This window comes from Pristiophorus japonicus, chromosome 16 (genome assembly GCF_044704955.1).
Source record: "Pristiophorus japonicus isolate sPriJap1 chromosome 16, sPriJap1.hap1, whole genome shotgun sequence".
NCBI classification, from domain to species: Eukaryota; Metazoa; Chordata; class Chondrichthyes; family Pristiophoridae; genus Pristiophorus; species Pristiophorus japonicus.
The window spans coordinates 125,798,563-125,813,497 of NC_091992.1; the positions used below are offsets into that span (position 1 = coordinate 125,798,563).

Genomic DNA, 14,935 nt, shown 5'->3' on the forward strand with positions numbered 1-14,935 from the left:
GAGGGAGGAAAGGAGAGAGGGAGGGAGGGAGGAAAGGAGAGAGGGGAGGGAGGGAGGAAAGGAGAGAGGGAGGGAGGGAGGGAGGGAGGGAGGAAAGGAGAGAGGAGGGAGGGAGGGAGGGAGGAAAGGAGAGAGGAGGGAGGGAGGGAGGGGAGGAAAGGAGAGAGGAGGGAGGGAGGGAGGGAGGGAGGAAAGGAGAGAGGAGGGAGGGAGGGAGGAAAGGAGAAAGGAGGGGGGAGGGAGGGAGGAAAGGAGAGAGGAGTGAGGGAGGGAGGAAAGGAGAGAGGAGGGAGGAGGGAGGGAGGGAGGAAAGGAGGGGGAGGAGGGAGGGAGGAAAAGTGGGGAGGAGGGAGGGGAGCGAGGGAGAGTGGGGGGGGGGGGCAAGGGAGAGAAGGAGGTTGAACGGCCGGGCCCCAAGACCTCGGGCTGGATTTACAGGTAGGTGGCGTCGGGTCTCGGGGGGGGGGGGGGGTCGCGGATGGTCGGGGGGGGTGGGTGGTGGGGCGGGAGGAAGAGTTGCAGAGGTCAGGGGTGGGGGAGGGGGGAGAAAGAGAGTCGCGGAGGTCGGGTCGGGTGGGAGGAGCCTTATTCACGCAGCACCGGTGAGGCCATTCGGCCAGGGCTAGGGGCTGCGTGCTTTGGGCCCCTCCCACAGCTTTGGGCACCTGGAGCTACTGCACATGCGTGCTCACTGTAGCGCACATGTGCAGAGGTCCTGGCACTGTTTTCAGCGCAGGGATCTGGCTCCGCCCCCTACAGCTCGTGCTGCGCCGCGCCCGGCTCCAGAGGACCTGCAGGGAGCCCGAGAATAGGTAAGTTTTTTTTAGGCGCACTTTCTGGCACGAAAAACGGGCGTCCAGGTCCGTGCTGCGCCGTTTTAGGCACGGCCCGAAACTTGGGCCCTGTATGGGTAGAGCTGCGGAACACCAAAGGGCAGGAAACACTAGTGGAAGTTGTATACAGACCACCAAACAGTAGTAGTGAGGTTGGGGATCGCATCAAACAGGAAATTAGGGATGCATGCAATAAAGATACAGCAATTATCATGGGTGAATTTAATCTACATATAGATTGGGCTAACCAAACTGGTAGTAATACGGTAAAGGAGGATTTCCTGGAGTATATTAGGGATGCTTTTCTAGACCAATATGTCAAGGAACCAACTAGAGAGCTGGCCATCCTAGACTGTATGTTGTGTAATGAGAGGGGATTAATTAGCAATCTTGTTGTGCGAGGCCCCTTGGGGAAGAGTGACCATAATAGGGTAGAATTCTTCATTACGATGGAGAGTGACAGTTAATTCAGAGACTTGGGTCCTGAACTTAAAAGATAGGTAACTTCGACGGTATGAGATGTGAATTGGCTAGGATAGACTGGCGAATGATACTTAAAAGGGTTGACGGTGGACTGGGAGAAATTTAGAATTCAGCAGAGGAGGACAAAGGGTTTAATTAGCAGGGGGAATATAGAGTATGAGAGGAAGCTTGCTGGGAACATAAAAACTGACTGCAAAAGCTTCTATAGTTATGTGAAGAGAAAAAGATTTGTGAAGACAAATGTAGGTACCTTGCAGTCAGAATCAGGTGAATTTATAATGGGGAACAAAGAAATGGCAGACCAATTGAACAAATACTTTGGTTCTGTCTTCACTAAGGAAGACACAAATAACCTTCCGGAAATACTAGGGGGCCGAGTGTTTAGCAAGAAGGAGGAACTGAAGGAAATCTTTATTCGTCAGGAAATTGTGTTGGGGAAATTGATGGGATTGAAGGCCGATAAATCCCCAGGGCCTGATAGTCTGCATCCCAGAGTCCTTAAGGAAGTGGCCCTAGAAATAGTGAATGCATTAGTGGTCATTTTCCAACATTCTATAGATTCTGGATCAGTTCCGATGGATTGGAGGGTAGCTAATGTAACCCCACTTTTAAAAAAAGGAGGGAGAGAGAAAACGGGGAATTAGAGACTGGTTAGCCTGACATCGGTAATGGGGAAAATGTTGGAATCAATTATTAAAGATGTAATAGCAGCACATTTGGAAAATAGTGACAGGATCGGTCCAAGTCAGCATAGATTTATGAAAGGGAAATCATGCTTGACAAATTTCTAGAATTTTTTGAGGATGTAACTAGTAGACAAGGGAGAACCGGTGGATGTGGTGTATTTGGACTTTCAAAAGGCTTTTGACAAGGTCCCACACAAGAGATTGGTGTGCAAAATTAAAGCACATAGTATTGGGGGTAATGTATTGACATGGATAGAGAACTGATTGGCAGACAGGAAGCAGAGAGTAGAAATAAACGGGGCTTTTTCCAGAATGGCAGGCAGTGACTAGTGGGGTACCGCAAGGTTCAGTGCTGGGACCCCGGCCATTTACAATATATATTAATGATTTAGACAAAGGAATTGAATGTAATATCTCCAAGTCTGCAGATGACACGAAGCTGGGTGACAGTGTGAGCTGTGACCAGGATGCTAAGAGGCTGCAGGGTGACTTGGATAGGTTAGGTGAGTGGGCAAATGCATGGCAGATGCAGTATAATGTGGATAAATGTGAGGTTATTAATTTTGGTGGCAAAAACAGGAAGGCAAAATATTATCTGAATGGTGACAGATTAGGAAAAGGGGAGGTGCAATGAGAGCTGGGTGTCATGGTACATCAGTCATTGAAAGTTGGCATGCAGATACAGCAGGCGGTGAAGGCGGCAAATGGCATGTTAGCCTTCATAACGAGATGATTTGAGTATAGGAGCAGGGAGGTCTTACTGCAGTTGTACAGGGCCTTGGTGAGGTCACACCTTGAATATTGTGTACAGTTTTGGTCTCCTAATCTGAGGAAAGACATTCTTGCTATTGAGGGAGTGCAGCGAAGGTTCACCAGACTGATTCCCGGGACGGCAGGACCAACATATGAAGAAAGACTGGATCGACTAGGCTTATAGTCACTGGAATTTAGAAGAATGAGAGGGGATCTTATCGAAACATAAAATTCTGGCGGGATTGGACAGGTTAGATGCAGAAAGAATGTTCCCAATGTTGGGGAAAGTCCAGGACCAAGGGTCACAGTCTAAGGATAAGGGGTAAGCCATTTAGGACTGAGATGAGGAGAAACTTCTTCACTCAGAATTGTGAACCTGTGGAATTCTCTACCACAGAAAGTTGTTGAGGCCAGTTCGTTAGATATATTCAAAAGGGAGTTAGATGTGGCCCTTACAGCTAAAGGGATCAAGGGGTATGGAGAGAAAGCAGGAATGGGGAACTGAAGTTGCATGATCAGCCATGATCATATTGAATGGTGGTGCAAGCTCGAAGGGCCGAATGGCCTACTCCTGCACCTATTTTCTATGTTTCTATGTCTTCCAATCCCTCCATGGCCTCGCCCCTCCCTATCTCAGTAACCTCCTCCAGCCCCAGAACCCTCCAAGATATCTGTGCTCCTCCTATTCTGGCCTTGTGTGCGACCCTGATTTTCAGCACTTCATCATCAGTGGTCGTGCCTTCGGCACTCTGGGCCCTAAGCTCTGGAATCCCCTCCCTAAACCTCCATACCACTCCTCCTTTAAAACGCTCCTTAAAACCTACCTTTTTGGCCACCTGTCCAATATCTCTTGCTTTGGCTCAGTGTCAATTTTTGTCGGATTATGGTCCTGGGATCTTTTACTACGTTAAAAGCACTATATCAATGCTAGTCGTTTTTGCTGAAGAATCACTTAAACAGTCAGAGTATCCCTAAAGTCATCAGTGGAGCTGTGAAGTGTGCAGCTGAAGCCTGCAATGTGCAGCTTGGTACAAATGCCAACAGTTCAAGCAAAAATGTTCCACTGTGCAAATAAGGGGAGGAGAAAAACAAGTTGGCCCAGTTTACTTGGAGCTCAGGAGAAGCAAACAGAAAGAATTTGAATTTAGATAGCGCCTTTCATGACCTTTGGATGCTCCAATGCGCTTTACAGCCAACAAAGTACTTTTTGAAGTGTAGTCACTGTTGTAATGTGGGAAATGCTGCATCCACAGCAAGCAATGTGACAATGACCAAATAATCTGTTTTAATAGTGTTGGTTGAGGGATAAATATGGGCATCCTTTGGTAAAGTGTAACATCCCCACTAAATGGAGGACGAGCATCCGGGAGGGCACGGAGCACCTCGAGTCTCGTCGCCGAGAGCATCCTGAAAACAAGCGCAGGCAGCGAAAGGAGCGTGTGGCAAACCAGACTCCCCACCCACCCTTTCCTTCAACCACTGTCTGTCCCACCTGTGATGGAGACTGTAATTCCCGTATTGGACTGTAGTCACCTGAGAACTCACTTTTGGAGTGGAAGCAAGTCTTCCTCAATTTCGAGGGATTGCCCATGATGATGATGATGATGATGATGATGTATAATGAAACATGGGCCAGGGCACCGGGGATAACGCCCCAGCTCTTCTTCGGAATAGGATCTTTTACGTCCACCTGAGAGGGCAGACGGGGCCTGGGTTGAACGTCTCATCCGAAAGACGGCGCCTCCGACTGTGCGGCACTCCCTCAGCACAGCACTGGGAGTATCAGCCTAGATTTATGGGCTTAAGTCCCTGGAGTGGGGACTTTAAACCACAACCTTCGGGCTCGGTTTCGTTTTTTAGTCATGTCGGTTTGTTAAAGTTGGATCAACTATTCTGTGTGGGCCTTGGTTAGTGCATTGAAAATCCTACACCGAGATCCAAGTCAGGGTCGTACGTATCCAACACTGCTTGTAGAGTACATTGTGACTGTGCAGACCCTTTAAATGCTAATGGTTCAAGTGGGCACTAGCCAGCTATTGTGGGGTCCCAGATACTTGATCTCTTTTTTTTAAATAAATAATTCACTTCAAAAAACCCTTTAAGATTTGGATTTGGAAAGAAAAATTGCTCGAAAGTAAAATTCAGGCCTCTCCTATTTCATTATGTCCAGCTTAACGAGCTAGCCAACCAGAACAAATAGGAAAAACATTCGCGTCATTTAGTTGAATTGGCATCAAAGGTGGGACATGAAGGAACGGGAAACTGATGAAGCATTTCGGGAAGCACGATCAGCTACTCAAGCAAGAGTGAACATTCTCTTTGCCACCTGCACCCAACGGCAATGCTTTTGAAAGTGCAGAAAATACAGTTACGACTAAATGACTGGGGAAGCTTTTAAAAAGGTTCTGAAGTCATTTCAACCTAATCCTAAACACAAGTGGCCAACTGAAGCTCGAATGAGGCACTGCACAAAATAATTACAGTGGATTTGCAGTAAATCAAGGACACATGCGAGAGGAAACAAAGAAAACAAGGGGAAATAAAAAAAATCGCAGAACAGTTGAGAGAATTTATTGAGGTAGGAACTGGTCAGACAAAATTGTCAAAAAATCTGGGTCACATGTTTAGGGTGTTTTGTAAGAGTTAAAATCAGTTACCTATGAAAAGATAAACTTGCATTTATATAGTGCCCTTCACGACCAAGCACTTTACAGCCAACGAAGTACTTTTTATAATACAGTCACTCTTGTAATGTTGGGAAGCACGGCAGACAATTTGCGCACAGCAAGCTCCCACAGACATCACTGGGATAATGACCAGATAATCTGTTTTTAGTGATGTTGATTGAGGGGTAAATATTGGCCAGGACACCTGGGATAACTTGCGTGATCTTCTTCGAAATAGTGCCATGGGATCTTTTACATCCACCTGGGAGAGCAGACGGGGCTGCGGTTTTACGTCTCATCCGAAAGACGGCACCTCGGGCACTGGAGTGTCAACCTAGATTTGATGCTCAAGTCTCTGGAATGGGACTTGTACCCACACCCTTCTGACTCAGAGGCAAGTGCAAGAGCCCTAACAGAAATTCTGCAATAGGTCAAGCCACAAGCATCAAAAGGTACCTTCTTTAAATGCTCCACATAGCAGAAATATTTTCTTCCCACGTTGAAGAATGCTTCCCCAACGAGCCAGCATAGATAGCCATATTTAAATTTTTCTTTGCTGTTGTGATCCTTCAAAATGCAGTAGCAGAGATATTGCACTCCTCATGTTGTCTCCTCTGAATGAATGAGATCTTGCACTCTTCATACTCAAAGTAGAACATTTCTCAAAGAGCAAATAGATGGCTTCTTTCAGAACCAAATGAGATTAATAAGAACATAAGAACATAAGAAACAGGAGCAGGAGTAGGCCATACGGCCCCTGGAGCCTGCTCCGCCATTCAATAAGATCATGGCTGATCCGATCATGGACTCAGCTCCACTTCCCATAACCCCATATCGCTCAAGAAACTGTCTATTTCTGTCTTAAATTTATTCCATATCCCAGCTTTCACAGCTTTCCGAGACAGCAAATTCCACATATTTACAACCCTCAGAAGAAATTCTTCCTCATTTCGGTTTTAAAAAGGCGGCCACTTATTCTAAGATCATGCCCTCTAGTTCTAGTCTCCCCCATCAGTGGAAACATCCTCTCTGCATCCACCTTGTCAAGTCCCCTCATAATCTTATACATTTCGATAAGATCACCTCTCATTCTTCTGAACTCCAATAAAGAGGCCCAACCTACTCAACCTTTCCTCATAAGTCAACCCCCTCATCCCCGGAATCAACCTAGTGAACCTTCTCTGAACTGCAAGTATATCCTTTCGTAAATATGGAAACCAAAACTGCACGCAGTATTCCAGGTGTAGCCTCACCAATACCCTGTATAGCTGTAGAAAGACTTGCCTGCTTTTATACTCCATCCCCTTTGCAATAAAGGCCAAGACACCATTGGCCTTCCTGATCACTTGCTGTACCTGCATACTATCCTTTTGTGTTTCATGCACAAGTACCTCCAGGTCCCGCTGTACTGCGGCAGTTTGCAATCTTTCTCCATTTAAATAATAACTTGCTCTTTGATTTTTTTTCTGCCAAAGTGCATGACCTCACACTTTCCAACATTATACTCCATCTGCCAAATTCTTGCCCACTCACTTAGCCTGTCCATGTCCTTTTGCAGATTTTTTGTGTCCTCCTCACACATTGCTTTTCCTCCCATCTTTGTATCGTCAGCAAACTTGGCTACGTTACACTCGGTCCCTTCTTCCAAGTCGTTAATACTTTTAAGGGTACTGGCAATAGTAGACCAGCAAAGCAACGAGTTGGACACAATTTAAAATTCTATTTATGGACATGCATGAACAACCAAGGAAGTACAAAGTTCCACCAAATGTTTACTTGTGAGACAGGCACATCTTGCCGTAATGCTCAAAGCCTTTCATTATGCTACAGAAAGGCAGAATTAACTTGCATTTATAGAATGTCAGCTGTGGCTCAGTGGGTAGCACTCGTGCCTGTCGGTCAGAAGGTTGTGGGTTCAAGTCCCACGTGAGCACTAAGAACTAGGCTAATTCATTGCAGTGCTGAGGAAGTGCTGCACTGTCAGATGAGATGTTAAAACTGAGGCCCCGTCTGCTTTCTCAGGTGGATGTAAAACACCCCATGGCACTATTTCAAAAGAACTGTAGTGGAGTTATCCTTGGTGTCCTGGTCATTATTTATCCCATATTCATTATATTAAAAAAAACAGATGATCTGGTCGTTATCACATTGCTGTTTGTGGGAGCTTGCTGTGCGCAAATTGGCTGCTACATTACAACAGTGACTGTACTGTAAAACATGTTTTTGGATGTCCTGAGGTTGTGGAAGGCGCTATATAAATGCAAGTTGTGTTTTCATTTTTATTAGTGCCCTTCGTGACATCAGCATACCACAGTCAATGGGTATTTTTGCATTTCGTGGTCACGGTTACAACGTGGGGAAAAGTGGCAGTCAACTGATGCACGTGAATGAAATTAATGACCACATAATCTGATTTTGGTGGTGTTGTTTTGAGAGATAAATATTGGCCAGAATAACTCCCCTGCTCGTCTCTGAATGTTACCATGGGATCTTTTATATCCACCAGAGGAGGTTGATGGGACCTTTGTTTTAACATTGCATCTGAAAGATGGCACCTTCATCAGCGCAGCACACCACTCCCATGCAACAGAGTTATATAACAGCTATCCAAATAGTGAGCGGATTTACAATGGGCTGTCTTCCCCCTTTCAAATCATAATATTCCGCCTCAAGCACAAACAGATTGTGGCTGGTTTTGACTGAAGTAACCACAGAATGAACCATGGATAGAAAAACAAGAATTATGGACAGATTATTCTGAACCCTGGACACAAACCTTTTCTTTTAAATTTAATAGCTAAATTTTCCTAAAGGTTGCACATTTAAGGACATTGAACAATTTACTAATCCATACTGAGTCTTAGGCCCCGATATTTACGGGGAGGTGGGTGCAGTTTAGCAGTCGTGTTTCCCTCAGGTCGTGCCGAATTGAACGGCATTGGGGTTGGAGGAGGATATGGAAAAGATTGCAGGTCAGGGAGGACATGGATGGGTGGTGGGGAGGCGGTCGGGGGTGTGGAGTAGATCACAGGCTGGGGAGAACGTGGTGGGGTGGAGCCGGGGAGGACAGTGGAAGGGCATCCGATCACGATGGGGGGGGGGGGGAGAGGGGTAGCGGTTTTGGTCTCCTTACCAAAGGATGGATAAACTTGCCTTAGAGGGAGTGCAACAAAGGTTCGCCAGACTGATTCCTGGGGTGAGGGGATCTCCCTATGAGGAGATTGAATAGACTAGGCCAATATTCCCAAGAATTTAGATGAATGAGAGATAATCTCATTGAAACATATCAAATTCTTAAGGGGCTTGACAGGGCAGATGCAGGGAGGATGTTTCCACTGGCTAGGGAGTCTAGAAATTGGGGTCACAGTCTCAGAATGAGGTGACGGCAATTGAGGACTGAGATAAGGAGAAATTGCTTCACTCAAAGGGTGGTGAATCTTTGGAATTCTCTACCCCAGAGGGCTGTGGATGCTCATTGAGTATATTCAAGGCAGATATCGATAGATTTTTGGATACGAACCAAGGGATATGGGGATAATGGAGTTGAGGTAGAAGATCAGCCATGATCTTACTGAATGGCAGAGCAGGCTCGAGGGACTGAATGGTATACTCCTGCTCCTAATTCTTATGTTCTTATGCAAGATTCATTCCAAAGCTGATTTCCTAATGCAAACAGATACAAAAGCAAGAAAAAGCAGCAATCGACAGCCTGCTGACACACTATCTGGTACACCAACACTCATTTGTACAAGGTATTGGAGGAACCAATGGTTGGGAACCAACCAGGGAGCAGACTATTTTAGATCTGATAATGTGTAATGAGATAGGATTAATGAATGATCTTCTAGGGATCATTAAAGGATCCTCTAGGGAAGAGTGATCATAGCATGATAAACTGAATTTCAAATTCTGAGGGCGAGAAACTAGGTCTCAAACTAGTGTCCTGAATTTGAATAAAGGCTACTACAAAAAGAGAGTTGGCTAAAGTGGACTGGGAAAGTAAGATGGTAGAAAAGCAATGGCAGATATTTTAAGGAGATATTTCATAACTCTCAGCAAAGATATATTCCAGTGAGCAACAAAGACTCTAAGAGAAGGATGAACCATCCGTGGCTAACTAAGGAAGTTAAGGACGGTATCAAATTGAAAACAAAGGCAAACAATGTTGCGAAGATTAGTGGAAGGATTGGGAAATTTTTAGAAACCAGCAAAGGACAACTAAAAAAAAAATAAAGAGAAAGATAGATTGAGTGTAAACTAGCGATAAATATAAAAACAGACAGCAAAAGCTTCTACAGGTATATACAAAGGAAGAGAGTTAAAGTAAACATTGATCCCTTAGAGAATGAGACTGGGGAATTAATAACGGGGAACAGGGAAATGGCAGAGACTTTGAACAAATATTTTGCATTGGGCTTCACGGTAGAAGACACTAAAAGCATCCCAATAATAATAGATAATCAAGGGGTAATAGGGAGGGGGGGAACTTAAAACAATCACTAGGTAAACTAATGGGACTAAAGGTGAACAAGTCCCCTGACCTGATGGCCTGCATCCTAGGGTCTTAAAAGAAGTGGCTGCAGAGATAGTGGATGTATTGGTTGTAATCTACCAAAATTCCCTGGATTCTGGGGTGATCCCAGCGGATTGGAAAATCGTACATGTAACGCGCTATTCAAGAACGGAGGGAGGCAGAAAGCAGGAAACTATAAACTAGTTAGCCTAACATCTGTTGTTGGGTAAATGCAGGAGTCCATCATTCAGGAAGTAGTAGCAGGACATTTAGAAAATCATGGTACAATCAAGCAGAGTCAGCATGGTTTCATGAGAAGGGAAATCATGTTTGACAAATTTGCTAAAAGTTCTTTGAAGATGTAACCAGTAGGGTGGATAAAGGGGAACCAGTGGATGTGATGTATTTGGATTTCCAGAAGGCATTCGATAAGGTGCCACGTAAAAGGTTACGTCACAAGTTAAGAGCTCAAGGGGTTGGGGATAGTATATTAGCATGGATAGAGAACTGACTGACTAACAAAACAGAGAGTCGGGATATATGAGTAATTTTCAGGTTGGCAAACTGTAATTTGTGGGCTGCCACAGGGATCGATGCTGGGGCCTCAACTATTTACAATCTATATTAATGACTTGGATGAAGGGACCGAGTATAGTATAGCCAAATTTGCTGATGATACAAAGATAGGTGGGAAAGCAAGATGTGAAGAGGACACAAAGAATCTGCAAAGGGATATAGATAGGTTAAGTGAGTAGGTAAAAATTTAACAGATGGGAGTATAATGTGGGAAAATTTGAGGTTATCCACTTTGGTAGGAAAAAAAAAAATTATTTAAATGGGGGAGAGATTACAGAATGCTGCGTTAGAGGGATATGGGGGTCCTTGTACATGAAACACAAAAGGTTAACATGCAGGTACAGCAAGTAATCAGGAAGGCAAATGGAATGTTGGCCTTTATTGCAAGGGGGATAGAGTATAAAAGTAGGGAAATCTTGCTACAACTATACTGGGCGTTGGTGAGACCACACCTGGAGTACTGCGTACAGTTTTGGTCTCCTTATTTAAAAAGGAGGGATATACTTGCTTTGGAGGCAGTTCAGAGAAGGTTCACAAGGTTGATTCCGGAGATGAAGGGGTTTTCTTAAGAAAGGTTGAGCAGGTTGGGCCTATACTCATTGGAGTTTAGAAGAATGAGATGTGATTTTATTGAAACGTGCAAGATTCTGAGGGGGCTAGACAAGGTAGATGCAGAGAGGATGTCTTCATGGAGGAATCTAAAACTAGGGGGCATAGTTTTAGAATAAGGGGGTCACACATTTAAAACGGAGATGGAGGAAGAATTTCTTCTGAGGGTGGTGAATCTTTGGAATTCTCTACCACAGAGAGCTGTGGAGGCTGGGTCATTGAATATATTTAAAGTGGAGATAGACAGATTTTTGAATGATAAGGGAGTCAAGGGTTACAGGGAGCAGGCGGGAAAGTGAAGTTGAGGCCAAGATCAGATCAGATCAGCCATGACCTTATTGAATGGCGGAGCAGGCTCGAGGGACCAAATGGCCGACTCCTGCTCTTATTTCTTATGTTCTTATAGAATGGGGCTAAGGAATGGGGGAATGCACAAGAAGCCAGAATTGAAGGAATGCAGAGTTCTCAGGGAGTTTATAGGGCTGGAGGAGGTTAGAGGGACAGGCAGGGGCAGGACCATGGAGGGATTTGATCAAGAGGATGAGAATTTAAAAATTGAGTCGTAGATGGACGGGCAGGTGAGCTTGGGAGGGGGCGACACACGAACGGGACTTGGTGTGCGATGTCAGGTTCCTCGGCAGTCATCATCATCATCATCATCAACAGTTGCTCGGAATCGAGGAAGACTTGCTTCCACTCTTAGCAGGAGTTCTTAGGTGACTGTGCAGTTCAATACGAGAGACACAATCCCTGTCACAGGTGGGACAGTCAGTGGTCGAAGGAAAGGGTGGGTGGGACTGGTTTGCCGCATGCTCCTTCCGCTGCCTGCATTTGGTTCCTGCATGCTCTCGACGACGAGACTCGAGGTGCTCAGCGCCCTCCCGGATGCACTTCCTTCACTACGGCAGTCTTTGGCCAGGGACTCCCAGGTGTCAGTGGGGATGTTGCACCTTATCAGGGAGGCTTTGAGGGTGTCCTTATAACGTTTCCTCTGCCCTCCTTTGGCTCGTTTGCCGTGAAGGAGTTCCGAGTAGAGCGCTTGCTTTGGGAGTCTCGTGTCTGGCCTGCGAACTATGTGGCCTGCCCAGCGGAGCTGATCGAGTGTGGTCAGTGCTTCAATGCTGGGGATGTTGGCCTGGACGAGGACGCTGATGTTGGTGCGTCTGGCCTCCCCGGGGATTTGTAGGATCTTGCGGAGACATCGTTGGTGGTATTTCTCCAGTGACTTGAAGTGCCTACTGTACGTGGTCACAGGCATGCTCGATCCTACCCTCACCCAACGTTCCCGAAAAGTACACTTGGCTACAGGAGTCACTGGGTCGCACTGAGGGGCAGGAATCCTGACTGATACCTCCCTCCCTCCTGGCTGAGACTCAGCTGGTGCAACACAGACCAGGAATCAAACCTGCCACATTCTTCATCCCAAAGCGCCCAGTCTCAAACCAAGTGGTGCATTTACACAAGGCGCCACCGGGGGAGCTCAGCTGCGGTTATTTACGATATTTATTGGCTTCCTGTTGCCGAGTATCCTGTTATTTCTGCAGCAACAGGTAACGTGACCACTTCCAAAACAGAGAATGTACATTAATCACCCTGATATTGCTGCAAACTGGTTTGAATTTGTTCCTGGCACTTGGCCAGTATAAAATACTCTTATCTGATTAACACAAATTAAGAAACGGAAATGGTACTTTTTTTGTTTCCAATGTAGAAAAACTACTTGATACATCATATACTTGCTCAGTTCCTTCCCCTCCCCCCCCACCCCTCAATCAAAATCTTGCCTCCCACAACTCTTTTGAGGGACAAAATAAACATTAGATCAAGTGCCCCCCGATCTGGGGGACACTCCAGACACTTAACTACCCTCTTTTTTTTGTGTGTTTTTTTTGTGATTTTTTTGGGGGGGCATTAAAATGGTATATTTTACAAGTGCCCCCTATAAAAGGGGAGGGGGACACTAAAACCGGCAATTAAAACAAATTAAACTTTAAAACATATAAAATCAAATTAAAATTTGGTTGTTGGGGGTAACGATGCACTCCAGTCCCTCTTGCCTCCCACAACTGTGATTGCAACTGGAGCTGACCAAGAATGTTTAATGTTTAATTGTTTTATACTTTCCGCTTAGTAACTGGAGTAGACACACACAAGTTATTAAAGGAGTTGCTCCAACAGAATAGACTTTTTTTTTTTGTAAGCCTGCCAGTTGAATATCAGGCACTCTTAATACTCATCACCAACACAGTGCACGCCCGCGTTTTAGTCTTGTCTATCATCCAAAACACCCAGTTCCTCACCTGGACATCATCATCATCATAGGCAGTCCCTCACTAAAAGGTGAGTCCTTAGGTGGCTGAACAGTCCAATATGAGAACCACAGTCCCCGTCACAGTTGGACAGATAGTCATTGTGGGAAAAGGTGGGTGGGATTGGTTTGCCGCACGTTCTTTCCGCTGCCAACCACCTGGACATCACTGTTGTACCAAAAGACAGGCATAGCCAAGCAAGACTAGTTAGCTAATCCATGAAGTAAAGAAAGCTACAAACACCACCCCAGCCCCATTACAGCATCCTATTGTTAAATTATTCCAAACGTTTTACCTATACTTCTGTAACCAGTGTTGCATTCCATGGGTGGATCATTCTTTATGTCAACAAGAACTTCCTGACATGAATCCTAAATTGGTCTTTTGCCCTTTTGAACCCACTCTCATTCTCATCTGCTTCCTCGTCCTACTGTCACTGTTGGCATCGAAGTATCATGTTGGAGATGACCTCACCACCACTTCTCTCGACCCCTCCACGGTCTCTAAATTGTCAGACTGCGTATCCGACATGCAGTTCTGGATGAGCAGAAATTTACTCCAATTGAATATTGGGACAACCGAAATGTTTTCGGTCCCTACCACAAACTCCGTTCCCGAGCCACTGACTCCAACCCTCTCCCCAACTCCTGTCTGAGGCTGAACCACACTGTTCACAACCTCGGTGTCATATTTGACCCTGAAATGAGCTTCCGACCACATATCCGCAGCATAACTAAAACCGCCTATTTCCACCTCCGTAACATCACTCGTCTCCACCCGTGCCTCAGCTCATCCGCTGCTGAAGTCCTCAGCCATGCCTTTGTTACCTCTAGACTTGACTATTCCAATGCACTCCTGGCTGGCCTCCCACATTCTACCTTACGTAAACTTGAGGTCATCCAAAACTCGGCTGCCCCTGTCCTAACTCGCACCAGGTCCTGCTCACCCATCACCCCTGTTCTCGCTGACCTACACCGGCACCCGGTTAAGCAACGCCTCAATTTCAAAATCTTCATCCTTATTTTCAAATCCCCCACCCCCATGGCCTTACCCCTCCCCATCTCTGCAATCTCCTCCAGCCCCACAACTCCGAGATGACTGCGCTCCTCTAATTCTGCTCTGTTGAGCCTCCCTGATTCTAATCACCGGAGTTATCCCCGGTGTCCTGGGCCAATATGTATCCTTCAATCAACATCACTTAAAAAAAAATTGATTATCCAGTCATTATCACATTGCTGTTTGAGAGAGCTTGCTGTGCGCAAATCGGCTGCCACGTTTCCTACGTTACAGTGGTGACGACACTCCAAAAAGAACTTAATTGGCTGCAAAGTACTTAATTAGGCCGAATGGCCCACTCCTGCACCTACTGTCTATGTTTCAAAGGGCTCCAGGAAGTCCGGTGTTCATGAAAGGGGCTATAGAAATGCAAGTCTTTCTTCCGTTACCTTCTAGTCTTTCTTCACAAATCAAGCTCCCAGCTCTCCTTCCCACTGCCCCCAGTCTTGTG

The 14,935-nt window shown here is 45.8% G+C and overlaps 1 protein-coding gene across 2 annotated transcripts in view; it reads right to left on the minus strand.

The window, feature by feature from the left end:
• The window catches only part of st6galnac (ST6 (alpha-N-acetyl-neuraminyl-2,3-beta-galactosyl-1,3)-N-acetylgalactosaminide alpha-2,6-sialyltransferase), a 113,397-nt gene that overhangs the window by 97,668 nt on the left and 794 nt on the right, over window positions 1-14,935 (minus strand). The window contains exon 1 of one of the 2 annotated variants that reach the window (XM_070857822.1): window positions 13,420-13,446. The exons of the other annotated variant lie outside the window; for it this stretch is intronic. Coding sequence (XP_070713923.1) covers window positions 13,420-13,439 — 20 coding nt within the window. The 5' untranslated portion in view covers window positions 13,440-13,446. Of the gene's footprint in view, window positions 1-13,419; window positions 13,447-14,935 lie in introns of those variants that run through there. 2 annotated transcript variants of the gene reach the window in all.